At 35.2% G+C, this 18,437-nt stretch overlaps 1 protein-coding gene across 4 annotated transcripts in view; it reads right to left on the bottom strand.

Annotated features, from left to right (window-relative positions):
• man2a2 (mannosidase, alpha, class 2A, member 2) overlaps nt 1-18,437 on the bottom strand; it is a 39,963-nt gene that overhangs the window by 9,731 nt on the left and 11,795 nt on the right. For 2 of the 4 annotated variants that reach the window (XM_058766921.1, XM_058766922.1), the window contains exons 7-23: nt 17,498-17,624; nt 17,193-17,370; nt 15,720-15,906; nt 13,882-14,059; nt 13,378-13,580; nt 11,326-11,508; nt 11,031-11,145; nt 9,981-10,048; nt 9,728-9,893; nt 9,406-9,642; nt 5,560-5,682; nt 5,368-5,482; nt 5,141-5,274; nt 4,805-4,946; nt 3,316-3,449; nt 1,122-1,316; nt 803-916 (exon numbers count right to left, since the gene is read on the bottom strand). In XM_058766921.1, coding sequence (XP_058622904.1) covers nt 803-916; nt 1,122-1,316; nt 3,316-3,449; nt 4,805-4,946; nt 5,141-5,274; nt 5,368-5,482; nt 5,560-5,682; nt 9,406-9,642; nt 9,728-9,893; nt 9,981-10,048; nt 11,031-11,145; nt 11,326-11,508; nt 13,378-13,580; nt 13,882-14,059; nt 15,720-15,906; nt 17,193-17,370; nt 17,498-17,624 — 2,599 coding nt within the window. Of the gene's footprint in view, nt 1-802; nt 917-1,121; nt 1,317-1,584; nt 1,663-3,315; nt 3,450-4,804; nt 4,947-5,140; nt 5,275-5,367; nt 5,483-5,559; nt 5,683-9,405; nt 9,643-9,727; nt 9,894-9,980; nt 10,049-11,030; nt 11,146-11,325; nt 11,509-13,377; nt 13,581-13,881; nt 14,060-15,719; nt 15,907-17,192; nt 17,371-17,496; nt 17,625-18,437 lie in introns of all 4 variants that reach the window. The other 2 variants (XM_058766924.1, XM_058766923.1) reach the window with 2 other exon arrangements.

Genomic DNA, 18,437 nt, shown 5'->3' with positions numbered 1-18,437 from the left:
TACTAAGCTCAAATGAGTTAATGTGCGTTTCTTATAGCAGTTAAAATAGTCATTTTCTTTATTATTATTTATTTTCATTTTAAATTCAGTGATTTTAACTTTTAATTTAGTTATTTTAATGCTTTAAAGAGCAATTGGATTGTAATGTTCTAATGTTCTGCTCTCTCTTCTGCAAACTATAAAAGCTACAGCTGTCATAAAACCAGAGAGAAAGGCTGCATGGCAAGACTGTAACATTTTTTTTTGTTTTTTTTTGTTTAAGTAAAATAATAGTATGTGAGACAGTGGTAATATCATTGTGTTCCTATTGGTCAGTGTTAGAGGAGCTCAGCTTAGCCTGACAGTTGGCCTGCTTTAGACCAGGTTAGTTTCCCAGCATAAGTTGCCACAGTGACTAAGCTTGATCTCTAGGCCTATGTTAAATTTGCTTTATGGAACCAATTCATTTGACAATCAGACTAAATGAAATAAGCCTGGCTTATTTGGTTAACTTGTTTTATGAAACAGGCCTCAAGGCATTAAAAGTGATCATATTTTCTCCATTGCATCGAATCACATTGTGTTGAATCGAATAGAATTGAAATCGGACCGCACTGCATCGTAAAAAGGGGTGTAACATATCGCATCGCATCGGTACCTGCTTCATATGTATCTTCAATGTATCGTATTGAGTCATAAGATGCACACAAATTAAAAATGAATAATATGTTTATAATATTTTTTTTTTCCCCAACACATTTGACACCTTTTAAGTCTTATTAGTGACAGTAGTTTTTTTTTTTTTTCAAGTCAAGACACTGACCTGGCCTTGTGTGGTGGTGCAGTTGAAACCAGGGTTCTGGGCCTCCAGACCACAATCCAGGCCCAGTCGATGGAGGAGCAGAGCCGTGAAGGGAGATGGAGAGTGAGCATCCTGCTGAAAAAAATGAAATGATACCAAATAAATGCCGTGAAAATAAATCCCCCTCCAAACACACCCAATAAAACCGCCAGACCACAAGATCTCAAACACTAAGTGTGAAAGGTTTTTTTTTTTCGTTTACGAACTCAAAGTCCTCATCAGTTTCACAGCAGGTGAAATCGATACTGACACACATTTTTCTCCCAGGGCTCTCATTTACCGGGCTTTGGATGCTCCTGAGGTTCAGCAGGTGGAAGTCGCAGGGCAGGGTGCCAGCCAATGGAGCGAAGGTACGCATGGGCGGCACGCCGTGTTTCCTGGGCAACACAGGCAGTGCCAGAACCTCATGGTTCAGGATGGTGGAGGTCATGTGACTGAGCAGCGATGGGAAGCTGACCGGTCTGCTGTCCACCGGCTGGAATATACAGACATGTATCAGGTAACTTTTTAGGGTCACTGTATGAGATGCGCTCACTCTACCTCTACATACTACTGATCTACAGCCAGTTATCATATAAAAGGTTTGGGGGCACGGTACAGCACAGGTAGAGATAGTGGACAGGAAACGACCTTTGGCCTCTTAATCCAGGTGGAAACCTGTCGCCTGTTGCTATGGTAACAAGCTGAACTAGGGCTCCACAAAACTGCTACGGCGCTACTCTCCACCACTGCAATAATGTTACCTCTTCCTGGCCATCTCCTAAAATACCAGCAATGATTTTGTTTATCACGTTGGTGACTCTGGCATAGGAGCCAGCAGGCTGCATGCATGAGGAGAGAAAGACAGGATGATAAGTGATAGACAGACAGGAACAAAAAACAAAAAGAGGTTATGATATGTATAAGGGGGGCATGATGAACTGGAATGGAAAGAAACACAAAGGGGCACTTTGTTAATGCATATGCATCTTATATATATATATATATATAAAGAAATGATTGTATTATTAATATATACTTAATACATTTGTAATATATATATAGTGTTCAATATACAGCAGGACACTGTATTATTTATAATCTTTCAGGAGACAGCATGATTAAAATAAAAATATATTATTTAAATCAGTCTGAGCCGGTGTGTAAAAACTCTGAAGCCCATTATCTATTATTACACACTTGCCAGCTTTTAGACTGGCTGGACTCAGAATGATACTGTCCCTAGAGCCTTCACAAAGCTCTCATGAGTAACAATAGAGAGCCCCCTACAGGACACTGGGTGAAATGAGCACTTGCACACCGCTCTGGCTGCTACAGGACACCTATATTTTGGTATGCATAACAAGATCTCTCATGTAAAGCCGAAATTGCAGGCTCCAATCAGATTAATCAACTGCTATGATTCTCGGCAGTCAGGGCGCGCAGGGTTTTATCAGTCAGCCAGGAAATAAAATTGTAATAAAAATGAAGCAGGCTGCAATTCGGAGAAAAATTTAGCCATGGTTTGTCTCATCTAATACTTAAAATATTTTGAATTTAGCTTGAGGCATCCAGTAGCATGTAAACTATGTTCTGCTTTAAGTGTATAGTTGTATTATAATTACAGGGGGAAAAATAAATAAACAAAATTGTCTTTTATTATAAAATAATTATTTTATCTTATTTAATTGAACTGAATTATTTAATTTTATTTATAAAGCAATTTGACATGTAAAGCAACCTAAAAAGGTAGTTCTTGGTCAGAATAAGTGTGCACTAATCTGAAGTCTGAACAACTAGTCTTGATTTTTGTCATCTAATTCTTAAAATAAATTTAGTTTTGAGTAGTATGTAAACTATGTACGGCTTTTTTAGTGTAGTTTTATTTTTATTTTTATTTTTATTATTACGGGGGGGACTGAAGATGTGCCCTGGACCCCAAAAATATTTCTCTTTAAATAAAAATAAAATAAATCTTATTTTAAAAATCAAATAAATTCGTCAGAGAGAAAAAAAAAAAAAGACCCCAAAAAATATATTTTTCTTTATATAAAACTAAAATAAATCTTCTTTTAATTTGAATTTATTTTAATATTTAGTTTAATTTATGTGACACTGATTATTTTGTCCAAGCAAAATAAGTTTGTGGTCAGAATAAGCATCTACAAATCCAAAGTTTTCAAATCCATTTTTTTTCTTATCTAACTCTTCAATCTAAATCTATTTCTTACAATATATTTAGTTTTGTCTGAAGCATTCAGTAGCAAGAAAACGCTGTTAGGGTTAGGGCTAGGGCTGTGTTTAGCTGATTAATCTATAGTTTCATTATTATTACTACAGATCACTATAACAAATTTTCAGTTCAATTTAATTTTAATTTGCATGATTGGTTGATTTACATGTTTGACTATCTCTTCCTGTCTAAGTAGTCAGAATGAGCATGTACTAATCCAGAGCCTGAGTTTGACTTTGGTTTGGTTCATTTGTATCCTCACCTTTCCACTGCTGCTCCTCCTCTCGAGCAGAAGACGGAAGCGATTGGCCGTTCGTTTGTTGTCCTTCAGGCCCTGCCCCAGACCCCTGTTATCGTCTTGCATCAGTCTGCGGTCCAGGATCACCTCCAGCTGACCTGCAGAGAATGGAAAGAGTGTACAAGGGAAGGATGAGGACGGAGAGGACGGTAATAGCATAGAGCGAGGCAAAGCATTAGACAGTACACTCACTTCGTCTTCATTATTGGATACATTGCATCAAATCAATACAGAACCAGAGCAGAGTGTCCCACTGTTAGTGTTTTCCTCCTCCCTACCATCTCAGTCCCTGATTCATGTTTCATCCTGCTAAGAAACTCACTGCTATAGACCTAAAAAGTACCAGTATTTTGGTATCAAGTCGATACTGAGGAGAGTTTTTCTCTGTATTGTCAGCTCAATTTGGTACACAGGTGAAAAAAAAGTTTGATTCCCACTACGGTAAAAGCTCAGCTCATAAATATTAATTAGGACATGCTTTTGTTTCTTAGTAACCTTCCTGAAGCATCTAGGTCACATAACAGAATATTAATAAGCCAATTAGCCAATGCTGTTAAAGTTTATGTAAATAATAATAAAGTAGTGCGTTTAATGGCATTTTAGTTTTGCAACAAAATTTGTATTTAAAAATAAATAAATAAAAATACAATTGTATATAAATAAAGATTAATTAAATTAAAAAAATTAATTAATAATAATAATAATAATAATAATAATAATAATGACCCGATAACCAATATGGTACAATTATACTGTGCAAGAAGTTTCACTGATTTTTAGTTAGGAAATTTAGTTAAAAAAATAAGTAAATAATAAAACGGTTATATAAAATATATAAATAAGTCATGTAACCAAATTAATATTAATAAGCTGGGCTAAATACTGTTTTTTGTAAATAGCATCCAATTAAAAGGAGTGTGTTTAATTGCATTTTAGTATTTGCACAAAAAAAAAAAAAAAAAGTATTTAACATAAAAACAAAATTGTATAAAACTTCAATTGAATTTTAATTAATAAAATTTCTAATACTGGATGTTATTTACATAAACTTTAAAAAATGTTTTTTGTTTTTTTTTGTTACATAATTTATATTTTAACTTGCCATTAAATCAGTGAAACTTACATTTATACAATATAATTGTACCATATACATACAATATATAATTGTCATTTATATTGTATGTCATTGAGTTTTTTTTTTTTATTAAATTACATTTTTATACAATACAAATTTTGTTGCGAAAACTAAAATGCCATTAAACACACTACTTTATTATTTACATGCTGTTATTTTCAAGTTTATGTAAATAAACTTATGTAAACCAGTGTTTAATTCCATTTTAGTTTTTGCGCCAAAATTGTATTTAAAAAATAAAAAAAATAAAAATAAATTTGTGAAAATAATCATATCAACAACACTATTGCAATATCAGTATTTGCAAACCCTACTCACCGCTGGCCAGGCTGCTGACGCCCAGTGCCTGGGCCGTGTGGAGCGTGAGCCGGTATTGGCTGTCTTGAATATATGCCATGGCAGGCATTGGGTAGAAATTAGCTTGCAGTGGAAGTTTCTGGAAGTACCGGCGAGGCTGGATCTGATGAGTAGGGAAAACACAAGAGCATTAGCTTGATTATCTGGCCAGAGAGTAATCTGAGTCTAGGACAAATTAAGGTGAACTTTTACTCCATACTGATTGCTCAAATAAAACCAAGATTATTTTAAAGACTCTGAGGAACAAAGCGGCAGCTTGATGAACCTCAAGAGTCTGCAGACGTGCGTGTACTTCACCTGGAAGCCGTTAAGGTCTGTGTAGAAAGTCTCTCCGCTCTGAATGTCAGTAACCAGCCGCATGGCCAGCTCCTTGTTATTCTGATCTCTGATGTCCACCATGGTGGTGATGTCCAGAGAAAGACCATCAACTCCTGAAGCAATATGTCAGGAATAACTGATCAGACAGGGCAAGGTGTCCTCACACGATCGTGTTTATGTGCGAGACAGATGGATGGAGGAAGTACCTGGAACATTATGAATGCGGACCGTCTGCTGGAAGTGTTGATAATGTGCCACAACCTCAGCGAAGAGAGGCCCTTCCATCACACGCACTACAGGGGCTTCTCTCTGTGAATACGGCTGAGAGCGAGCAGAAAGGAAGGTGTTAATTGTTTGGTAAATTGCTTTTCGCCCCGGTCAAGACCACCGGCCACTACCTTGGCATTTCCGTCCGGCAGGAAGAGATAGGCCCCGCTCTTGTCCTTGGAGGGTCGAGTTCCGTATGTGAGGAACTGAATCTGTACCCTCACCTCCTGGGGATCGTCTTTACGTCGAATGCTCTGATGGAGAAAAGAGCGTGGCGAAAGAGAATTAATCATTGTAGACTTATCTGCCGACTCAGACTCTAAAAGAGGACACAACAGCATATGTACTACAAAAATAGGACAGGGATACGTTTCATTTCTTTTGGCAACAATAAGAAAAAAAACACTGCTGATGTCATAGCTTGGAAACTTCGCTTCGCTCAGTGGAGTTGATTTTCATTATACCGTTCCTGCGGTATGTGCAGTTTTGTCGTCAAACACGTCAAATACGTGTCGTCAAAGACGGAAAGTGCAGTACTCCGTTGTGAGCGGTGAAGAGCGTAACGAGTCACACAGCCCCTCCTCCTCCGGTTGATGCGAGCAGCACAGTTGCCAAGTCTGCGTATTATACGCGACTTTGGGCTTCTTTTTTTGTAAAGTTGCGTGAAAAAAATCCCTGGTCGTGGGCTGCAGTTTTTTGGGCTTATTTTAAAAATATGGTTGCTTGTTAGGGAAATCTGACAAGCAACTTTGTTTCTTTATTTATGTTCGTTGTATTCTCCAATGCATTGATTGACACTCTGTCTGCTCGCAGATAATAGCCAACCAGTGCAATAATATAAGTGCTGTAGCGTAATTTGCCATATGTTCCGCCCCCTCATTGGAGAAAAATCACATTCAAAAAGGCGGCGCGTGATGCTGTAATCCAAGCGATGACAGACATAGACATAGAGGAGTGGGATGACTTTCTTTTAGCCTAATTTTTACAATGTTATTGTAATGTATTAATTATCACGGGCTGTAATAAAAAACAAGTAGTCATATCCTAATACTGAGTAAATACATTTGGTTCGAATAGCCTGGTATGGCAAGATGTCTTAAAATGTATTTCTTTTTTTAACATTTAAACTTAGACCACATTATTAGATTACCTTTTGACTTCACGAATACACATAAATTACAGCTTAATTATTATTTTTTCATATTTTTAATAATATTATATAATATTTTCTTTTTTAATATAATATAATATTATTTTAATATATAATTTAATATATATTTTTTTTTTTTTCTATAGTATTTGTGTGGCATTTTGTTTTTTTTATGTCATTTATTTGATAGTTATGTATACATCATTTTATTTTAAAATGGTAGAGAAACCTGTTTTTGACCTCAAAATAAAGCACTTTCCTTCTGCACATGGCTGTGGGGACGAGCAGTTTTGTGGTGCTTGGAATTCTTTATAATTAATTAAAAACAAATATTGCCACATTGATGGCTCAAGAAGGTGTAATTGTTCAAATAACAAATTGTTTCATTTAAAAATATATTTAAAAAAAAAATTCTAACCAAGTGTTTTTCAAGTGTAATATTTCTGTAATATTTCCAGGGACAGAAAAATGGACATTTCCATAGAATGACCCCTATATATTTTAGGCTATGAATATGTGGCTATGTTATGTTATGTTACAGATCCACTTTGAAGCTCTTGTGCTTTTCTCCTTTTCCATCTCTCCAATCCTATTCTGCTCACAGGTGATTGGAGACGAGTTTTGTAGCTTCGTTTTGCTTTTCAGATAAAAGAGTGGTTTCAGTTTAATATGTTGCAGGCTCGTTAATTGGTAATAAATAATATTGATGATAATAAATCAAAAAAATGTTGGGCTTGTTTTTGAAGCTGGGGTTGCTTATTTGTCTCGCGAGAGTTGGCAGAGTCACCTGTGTGCAGGATGATGGCCAAAGGAGGTGAATCCCTGGAACTTTTTCCCCCGTCGAAAAAGACGAAGTCTGCCGTATGGGAATTTTTTGGGTAACGTAGACTAATGTTCTGTACACAACGATGTTCCATACAGATGACGTTTTGGCGCAGATCAATAAATAAATACTTCCAGGTCGTACACAAACGATATATCTGTGTCGTCTTCATTTCTCCCTCTTTCACCCTCGTTCAAGACAGAGACCCATTCGCCGGTTGTTTCAGTGTTGAAATAAATACTATTTGGCTTGCTACCGAGGCAGATAACATGGCTAATTAACTAGCTAACGTCAACTAGTTTCCTCCCTCACGTTACTCCACAGCGCGGGGAATATCAGACTAAAGTACTACGTTTCTGCAATTTAGTACGTTAATTAAATTTAGCTGGTATCACGTCTATAATTTTAGGCCTCCTGCCATTGTTTACATCTGTTCAAAATCAAGTAATTTAAAAAACAAACAAACTGCTGGCTCTCAAGTGTCTTTGCCACTGTTTGAGTGTTATATGGTGTGACACACTCACGCGCTCTCCTTATGTGTATGTGCACACATCTTTGTACCTCACCGCTCATAACTTGGACTGAAAGATGAATGGGTAGAAAGTGAGCATATCTCCAAAAACCTTGTTGAGCTGCAGGTTTAATGACTGCATTTTTTAATTTTTTTACAGAAATTATGTTTTGAATTATTGAGCTGTGGGTTTAGGTTAAGTGACTGCATTTTGTTTTTCTTTTTCATTTAGAAGGAATTTATTTTTTTTTTTTACACAGAAAATAATTAATTTATGTTCTGATTATTGTTGAGCTGCAGGTTTAGGCTCACTTAAGTGACTGCACGTAATTTAATTAACAAGAATTCAATTATTTATTTTAATTATTTAGCCTGGCATGTTTACTGTTCCAAAATGTTCTATAGGTTTCTTAAAATGAAATATATTGTGTTCAGTGGAAAAAACGTTGTTGTTTTTTACCCAGACATTTAAAAATTTGCTTTTTAAAAATGCTGTAATCGCAATAGCGTGAAACCGTGATTTTTTATCTAAGGTTATCATACTGTCAGAATCTCATACCGGCCCATGCCTAATATACACATATACACACACACATATATATACATATACACACATATACATACACACACACACACACACACATATATACATGTGTGTATATATGTATGTGTGTTTATATATATATATATATATATATATATATATATATATATATTTATATTTATTCAGGCTTCACAACATTATAATATACAAAATGGACATTCATTGTGAGATTTCCTGAAGATTAGTTTAAACCATTATTAAATTCAGTTGTTTTTTTAGTTACTTAATATGAGCTTTAGATGGCAAAAAGGTCATTTATACAGTATATACTGGCTTATATACAATATAGAATAATGCCAAATAATTGTTTTTTTTTTTTTAAGTAAAAAAAAAATTAATATTGGCCGATAACTGATATTAAAATTCTATACTATTTTACCGTAAATAACAAAATATAATATAAATTTAGGCATCGCTATAATGTACAGTATACAAAAATTACATTTAACAATGTTATTAAATTATTACTACTTTAAAGATTAATTTTAAAGAGCTTTACATGACGGCAAAGGTAATCTAAATGAATAAATGCATTTATAAATATCAGTTGAGATTTATACATACAATATAGACTGACCGTTAAAAAATTACCAATATTGGAAGATAACCGATATATTGCACATCCTTATATTTTCTATTCATATAAAAACAAGTGGGGATTCACTAAGAATGAATTTTGCCTTTGACTGAATCATTTACATATGCTGTCTGTTTTGTCTTAGCAGTCTATACACTTAAGGAATTATGCAAAATCAGGTAATGGTGTAAACAAAACAAAAACAAGCAGGGGAATTAACTCAACTTCCTGAGGCATTTTAGTCACTTTAGTGACACTCTCAAGCACCGGTTAATTTCTCACTTCATTTCCTAACACACAAAACCATCTCACCTCCAGCAGGCCTGTGGTTCCAGAGAAGCCCAGAGTGAGAGACTGGCTCTGGATGTAGAACGGCTGGGCGTCTACCGTCTGCGATCGCACAGGCAGAGGGTCCAAACCCCGTATGCTCTGACCCCGTCCCGGAATCCTGAGCAGCGTATCAGAGCGCAGGGTCATGGGGGAGTCCGCAGAGTCGTACAGGTGGAAGACAGCCAATCCCAGAGCGGGGAGGCGTGCCATGAAAGAAGCCTGAACGAAAAGACAAGAAAGAGTGTAGGTTTTTAGACTGATTTTATTTCAGATCCAGGAGCGAATGGACACAAATAAGACACACCTGGTAGACCTCTCCACTCATCTCAACAGCAGACACCCACTGCGCGCTCAGCTGAACCGGTAAAGTCTGCCCGTCTTCAGTGAGAACCCTAACTCTCGCCGAATTCACCAGCACAGTCACTACACACAGACGCTCCTGCTCAACGGGGTTAAACAGCACCAGATACCTGAGGAAGAGGAGGAAGATCGTATCTACACACTGAATAAAATGACAGCGTTTGCAGTGTTCAAGTTCTACAGATAGCACATCTTACCTGGGAGAAGATTCCAGCTCGATAAGCGTGCGCTGCGGGAGAGAGTCTTGTGTGGCGCGTCTGTCATCCTGCAGTCACATGAACAGATGTCAAAGGTCAGACTCTTAACCCTCGTGTTGTGTTCTGGTCACTTTGACCCCTAAAAGACTCTCTTTTTCCCAAAAATCTTAGCTAATGTTGGTCACATTGGATTTAAACCTAATAACTTTGCTCAAGTGGTCAAAAATGGCCAGCCTACCAAAACTGCATATGCATTTCTCATTGTTATATTATTATTATTATTATTATCAAATATTGGTTTCAATTAGTGCTGTCAAATGAATAATCGCGATTAATCTCATCCAAAATAAAAGTGTGTTTGTTTACATAACGTGTGTGTACGGTGTATATAAATACATTTTGAAAATATGTACTAACATGTAGGAATTTATAGTCATATAATTTATATTATTTAATATATAAACATTTTTCTTAAATATATACATGCATGTGTGCATTTATATATACACAGTACACACACATATATTATGTAAACAAAAACTTTTATTTTGGATGCGATGAATCGTTTGACAGCACTAGTTTCAATATTTTTGTCAACTTCTTGTTTTTATGAGCACAGGTTTTGTATTGAAACTGATTAATCATAGGCTTCATTTATCTAAGCTTATGCACCTGTTTTTGAGTAAATATTGCCCAAATGATTGAGAAATACTACACGCTCAAAAACTGAGGTGGCATAAGCTCAGATGAAAGAGGCCTATGATTAATCAGTTCCTAAAATAAATCCAAAACCTGTACTAATTGAAAGGAAACAAGTTGACAAAAAGACTGAATTCAAGATTTGGTGATAATATGGCATGATGAGAGATTTACAAGCGATTTTTAAAGGGACAGGTCACCCAAAAATTCAAATTCATTTTTGGGTGAACTGTCCCCTTTAAAAGGCTTGTCATTTTTGACTGGGAACACCAAATAAGGTAAATGATTTTCAGCACCACACAAGGGTTAAACACGGTGTCTGATTTGAGAAAAACCAAGGCTGTTCCTCACCGTCTCTAAGAAAGGCTCCGTCTGGTAGAAGCGATAAATGTCTTTATTCTTTATTACCAGGAAGTGTGCAGCATTAATGATCACTCGTTTCAGACCGACCAGAGAACGTAATAGCCTGGGGGGGGGGGGAAACGAATCAAGAACCGCTTACAAATTGAAAGTCGTCAATCCAAACTCTAAAATTGCTAAAAATGGTCCATTAAAGATAATATTTCAGTAATAACACCCTGAGAGACTTCCTTCAATCTTCAAATCAGTTAATGCGGATCAAATCTGCAAGCTTTCATTCAGAGACCTGTTTCCGTAGTCGATGACGACAGCCTCTTTAGCAGTGCCCGCGATGGCATCGTGGTGCTGGAACAGCCCTATGTTGCGCCTGGCATCGGTGAGGAGGGAGTAATCTGAAACGGGATAACGTCCTTCCAGTCCCGCACGCCGAGCGTGAGCCACCGCTAGGCTGTAGAGAATCTCTGCCCCTCTACAGCAAACACAAAATCAAAACACAACAGTTCATGATGCTGAACGAACAGCGAGGCTTGACAAACTGAGAAACCAATGATAATAGAATTAAAGACTAAGTAATGACAGTAATTAGGCAATGCCTAGTGCTTAATTCAGGAGAAAAACTTGTCACCCACTTGGAGAATAACTATTTTAATTATTCCCCAGTAATGCCACAGAGAACAGGCCTTTATTGGAAGCATAATTGAATCTTTGGCAAATAAAACCAGACACTTTCCAAAGTTGCTAAAATAATGGATTAAATTCAGATACCTCGACAGCAGTTTGTCAGTGCAAATTTAAATGTGTTGCCAATTAAAAATTAAAAGGCTTCCACAAAACCTTGTTAGCATACTTCTGACTGAAAGCTACTTGTTGAATCGTTAACACTGTGTTAAATAACAGCTTTATGTAAAAATACTCTTCCATCCCAGATTAATTTGCAGAGACATTTATAAACGAACCATTTGTAGACTGATTTCTGTTAAAAGTGCAAACACTTTATTCACTGACTTTAAATAAAACGCCAATAATGATGAATAATTTATAGTTATTTGTAATTTCAAGTTATAGCAATAAATGGCTGATATAAAAATTATATAATATTTTATATAAAAATTGTATACATTATTTTATAAATAAAAATTAATGATTAAAAATTAATATTAATACTGATATATGATGAAGACAAAAAATTTATCTACAAGTAAAATAGGTAAATGAACATAAACAATTAAATATCAGCTGATATTATAAAAAATTAGCTACTAAATATAATGGTACTGATGCAAGATGCATCTTAACAGTTTGAGATATTATTGGACATACACTGGATTTTTCACTACCTATGTTTCCATTACCGTTTTAATGCACATTTAGAAGTATCGCATCAGAAACATACGGAGCCCTGCACATGGACATGCAAGAAAAAATAAATAAATCGTGGGCATGATTTATTAATTCATTCCCTCAATTTACTAGATCGTGCGCACAATTTAATAAGTCGTTCCCGCGTTTTAAGTAAATCATGCGCTCGATATAATAATTCATGCCCTCGTTCTAGTAAATCGTACGCACAACATAATTAGTTGTAGCCTACTTCCTGTCCGCGTACACATTCTCATAAACATGTTGCTGCTATGTTATGTCATGTTATGGGCACAGACACTTTAATTGGGTTTTATTTTGATCTGGGAATGAGTTATAGAGACATTCTCAAAAGCCTTGCAGCGTTGCATGGAATAATTTTTCAAAAAGGCGGCGGATAAGATACGTAGCCTACTAATTAATAAAGCACCAGCACCTGTTAGGAGGTAATGATTCAAACGTGTGCACAATTTACCTAGAACGAGGGCGTGAATTATTACATCAACCGCACGATTTACTTAAAACGAGGGAATGACTTATTAAATCGTGCGCACAATCTAGTAAATCAAGGAAACTAATTAATAAATCGTGTCCACGATTTATTTTTATTTTTTTTGCATGTCATGTGCAGGGCTCCGTAGAAACAAGTGATGGAAATGCCAAATTTAAAAAATTGCAGAAAAGTTTACGTTGGCTTGAGGTGGTTTTTGTCTTGAGCGACAAAGGGTTAATGTGAATAAAGGGAGCTGGAAACATATTTGCTGAATAAATTCAACGACCACATTCATTGTGTTTCGTCTGCTTTCTCCGAGGCACAAGTCATTTATTATATATGAAAATTATTATATTCAGTGGCTTCTCCCACTTTTCTTTGTAATATTTAGTGCCAGTTTATCAGGAAGTGATGATGCTTATTCATAAATGTTTTATGTTTAAGTTAAATTTGCAACTTTGGATGGAAACCCAGCTACTGACTAACCGTAGGTGAGATTCTAACACACGGTCCAAATTTTTGTAGAAGGGACGTGAGGTGTAGTATCCACTCCAGTAATGGTCCTCTCTATCAGCATAAGCGAAGAAGTCACCGCTCAGCACAGGGTAATCGGGTGGTCTCGTCCCAGGAGCGACTCCATTAGCCTTGTACACCGCATTAAAGTAATCTGTCAGCGTCGCAAACTGGGCCTGGGAATACAGAGATTTACTTTCAGGGCAATTCAAATTCATTTAGCATTTTCCGAAAGCCAAAACATCTGTACTCTTGTACATGAAATGAAATTGAAATTATTCATTCAAATTATTCCTAGTTGTACATCAAAAGCTGAGCTGAAGGAGCTGTGTTTGTTTAAAAAAAAAAAAAAGATTTCTGACATTGCAGAAATGGATTTAGACCTAATTAAACCTCTTCCTGACAAACCTACAGAGAATTATTGTAGTTTTCTATTGATTTACACGTTAGAGCCTCTATGTTTAACAGAAAACATACCTTTACATGCAATTCTGGGTGAGAGTTCATGTAATCGAACAGTTTCTGGTAGTTGAAGTACTGCTGGTCCCACTCTAATGCTTTGTCGTAGCGGAAGTCGTCCCCCAGAGGAACCAGCAACACTTTGCTCCTAAACAGCTTGGATTTTTTACGGTATTGATCAAGCAGAACGCCAGCTCTGAAACAGAAAATGTCAAATATGAAGTGAATCCACTGGATTGGTTTTTATTAAGGCTAGCAATAGATTAAAAACAAGTTAAGCATTGAATTAACAAAAAGTGGTGTATATACACTACTGCTGTCAAAATTAGCACGTTAATGCAGGCGATTAATTTTTTCAGTTTAATGCGTTAAAAATATTTAACGCCGTTAACACAGGGGCGGGGCTAGTGTTGGCCACCCCACTCATAACTTCTGCCTCTGTCTCTTTTTTCTTGCTAAGAAGTGCATTTATTTAAATCACAGAAAGTCTTTACGAACATTTCAGACGCGTGCTCCACTTCACCTCAGCGCCAGGCGCGAGTCAAACGTGAAATACTCCAATTGCACGCACAAAGGCGCCAGTGCACGCTGTAGCCTTTGTCATTTCATATCAGCAGCAGCAGCTCTTAAAAAAACAGCACCCAAAATAACCTATTAACCCAGCTGCTGTGATGTCTGTTCATCAAAGAACAAAAAAAAAAAAAAAAAGAGGAAATCAATAACATTTAGGTCTATAGCTTTAATGATTCATCTATATTAAATTTAGAATTTAGTGTTTGATAACTTTATTCAATTTCTGCATGTCCTACTTGCTGAAGGTCAAAGGTGGCTAAATATGACATTTGTTATAATGGGTTTATGTGAAGATTGTTTAAAGTTCATTTTAATTAGAAGATATTTTATTAAAGTCTAATAAATATTAAAATTGATAGCTCTCAATTATACTGTAATGTTGAATGGCAATGGTCAAATATTAGGGAAAAAAATAACAATTTTATAGAGGCATCAGTAGTATTGGTATCAGTGATACTGGCCTTCAGTCATAAAAAAAGATGTCATTAAATGAATATTAAAAATATACTGTCTTTGTGTTGTTTCTACATTCATTTGAACATTAAATGTGAAATTATTGCAATATAAAAGTATATTTAAAAAGTTTAATGTTAGGTGGGATTAATTGTGATTAATCGCGATTAATTTCAGAAAAATCGAAAACAGTTAATAAGTTTTAATAATATTTCACAATACTGCTGTTTTTTCCACATTCCTGTAATTATTCTATATAATTAATACAATTATAGAAAATAAAATTATATTTTTGTATTTTTGTAATTATATTATATTTTGCAATTAACACATTTTTTTAAAATTTGTTATTATTATAGAATTTTATTTGTACATAAATGAATGTAATTTTTTATAATTCATATCTTAGTTAAACAAATTATTCTTAAATGCCCTAGTTTTCATCCTAGCAGATCAATGTCTAGTCATACAACAATAAGAAAACACGTTTGAACATTTTGAAGGAAATGACTCATGAAGCTAAAAGGTGTACCCATAAAACCCTCTGCCTATTCCAGTAAACCTGAAAGAACTCTGAAGTGTAATGACAGGTGCAAACTAATTGCTACAAGCTTGTTAATATCCAGGTTTTCTTCTGCGGAGTGAGAAAGCAGTGGATTTGGGTTCGAGCCCAGTTCAAGCGCAACTCAATACAGTTGGTGCCAGCTGGGTGATGGACAAATGAATTTTGTTGGCTAACACAGGAAATTAACCTACATTCATTCTTTGGCTAAACTCCCCCGAATCAAATTAATTCCCTGGTTTAATAACAATCAGCCCTACGGTCTCACCTCTCGGCCACGTTGGCATCTGAGATGGCTCGGGGCGGCACCTTCCACGGGCAGTTGACTCGACTGCCCGGCAGCCTCTTGAAATCAAACTGGCAGCAGATCTTGGGGTCTGGGCCGCACGTGTGAGGCACGTCGTAGCTGTAAAATGGCATCATGTGGCAGAACATGTCTGTGCCCGATTCAATATCTGAAAATAAAGAAATGAAATAAATAAACTTTGATGTGTAGGTCTCTAAGCCACTGAGATGGGTTGGCAAGGCACCTTGGCAAAGCTTTCAAAAGCATTTGCCAAGGGTGTGTTTTCGAAAACTTCATTAGACATTTAAAGCCTTTCCAACATGTAGTTAATGATTACAAACGCTATATTCTGGTCTATTATAGTTATTAACTAGAATTTTACATTTTCTTAAGAAATATGAGCAGTCCTTGCACGTGCAAAACACACTGCCATGATGCTAGTATTTTTATTTATTTTTTTGCCTGGTTGCGAGAGTGTTACTAGGTGCTTCTTAATGCGTTTAAGGAATGTTTTTACAGTTTCTAGAGTGTTAATATGAAACTTACTGGCCAAAGTCAAAAGTATACAAAGTATGATATTCTAGATATGGTTCAATGAGAGTCTAATGGATCTTTTCACGTTTTATTTCCGACCGAGAGAAAATCATAAGTTTGATCACTAAGAAATGTAACAAAACCCTTCACCTCAATTTGAGATATCATTCATGTCTAAAGCATAAAAGTGCCAGACGATGAAGCACTACTTAAAAGCAGTGGTTTGATTGTTAACCAAAACTAAAACTATTAAACAATTGTTTTTCTTATTGCAATAAAAAAGAAAAAATATACATATTTTGAATTATATATATATATATATATATATATATATATATATATATATATATATATATATATAAATTTCTTAATGTTGTTTAAACAGTGTTATTATTAAATTAATTATAAAAAGATGATTAAAAATAATTTCCGTTAATTGAAATAAAGGTGAAGTAAAGTAAAATACAAATATTAGATTAAACTACTAAAATTACTCACTAAAATTACTAAAACTGAAATAAAAAGAAAAATTAGCAAAAAGGTAACCTTAAAAAATGTACAACAAAAAAGAAAAGCTTTGCTTCGGCAACTAACTAAAATAAAATAAGCGTAAATACTAAAATTACTAAAACAAACTGAAATAAAAGTACATTTAAAATATTAAATTAAAAAGCAACCTTAAATAATTTAAAAATTGCCTTGGTAACTAACTGAAATGATGCTAAATAGAAATATAAAAAAATTAAAAACAACTAATAATTTTTTTTTTTTTTAAAAAAAAAAAGACAAAAAAACTAAATTTACTACAATTAAAATCAAAACTGAAAATATAAAATTAAAAATGTCTAAATGTGTAATAACAATGCTTTTAAATATAAAAAATATATTTAAATGTCAATGCATGTTTTTGTAGTCATTTACCCCAGGTCTGCCTCCACATGAATTCAAGGCTCCGTGTGGCAGCAAAGTGCTTCTTGATGGAGTAATGGACCCTCTGGATCAGCATGCTGCTCATGTTCGCCCGTTTCAGTAGGTAAGGCATCGTGGCGCTGTGCCCAAATGGATCAACGGCCCAGCTTGAGTGAGGGGTCACACCTGCAGTAACACACCGATTAAATATTCTAAACCAATCCAAAGGAGCCACTTTTAAAATTAAACCCGCATCGCCCACATCTAGAACAAATGCACTAATTGCTAAGCCACACCATCCACAAAACAATCTTACCCAGATTTTTCTCTAGCCACTGATGGCCTTCAATCAGCTGATCGATCATGGCGAAATAGTGAGCATTGGCCTCGTCCGTCATGACCCAGCCTCCCGTCACTATCTCAAGCTGTCCGCTAAGGATCAGCCTGAAAGAAAAAAGGACTTAGAAAGGATTCTTAAAATTTAAAGCACTGATCACAAGATGAGGTGAGGAAATCCACGACATTAGATCGGGGTATATAAGGAGCATCTAGACTAATTAACCTTCAGCGGATTACTGAGTTAAGAAGATGAACCGATCAAGAGTGGGCATGAGGGACCGAATCTAAACACAAAAGACAGAATGAGGGAACTGAACAACCAACAATGCAGAGAACCATTTTTCATTCCTAATGTAACATTTTCCAAGTGATTTCCATAGCGGCTCAGTCAGGAATTGATTGGATTGTGAATTGGATGGAATATGATTACATTTAAAATAACTGTTTACTATTGTAAAGTATTTTAAAATGTAATTTATTCCTGTGATGCAAAGCTGAATTTTCAGAATCATTGCTCCAGTCTTCAGTGTCACATGATCCTTCAGAAATCATTCTAATATGCTGATTTGCCGCTAAAGAAACATTTCCTATTATTATCAATGTTGAAAACAGTTGTGCTGCTCAATATATTTATGGAAACGGTGATACATTTTGTTTTTCAATATTCTTTGATTTATAAATTCAAAAGAAAAGCATTTATTTTAAATAGTAAACTTTTATATCATTATAAATCTCTCTACTGTAACTTTCAATCAATTTAATGCAAATCAAATTTAATTTCTTTAAAATGGAAAGTTGTTTTCAAAGGCAGAGCAAGTTTTGATAATAAATTACGAAGACAAACTAAGAAGAAAATAGGGCAAAGTTTGATTTTTAAATTTGTTTCGATATACAATTTTAATATCATCATATTATTTT

The sequence above is a fragment of the Onychostoma macrolepis genome, chromosome 25, assembly GCF_012432095.1.
Source record: "Onychostoma macrolepis isolate SWU-2019 chromosome 25, ASM1243209v1, whole genome shotgun sequence".
Classification (NCBI taxonomy): domain Eukaryota; kingdom Metazoa; phylum Chordata; class Actinopteri; order Cypriniformes; family Cyprinidae; genus Onychostoma; species Onychostoma macrolepis.
Note: the sequence above shows the minus strand (reverse complement) of the source record. Positions and strands in the feature narration are given on the sequence as shown.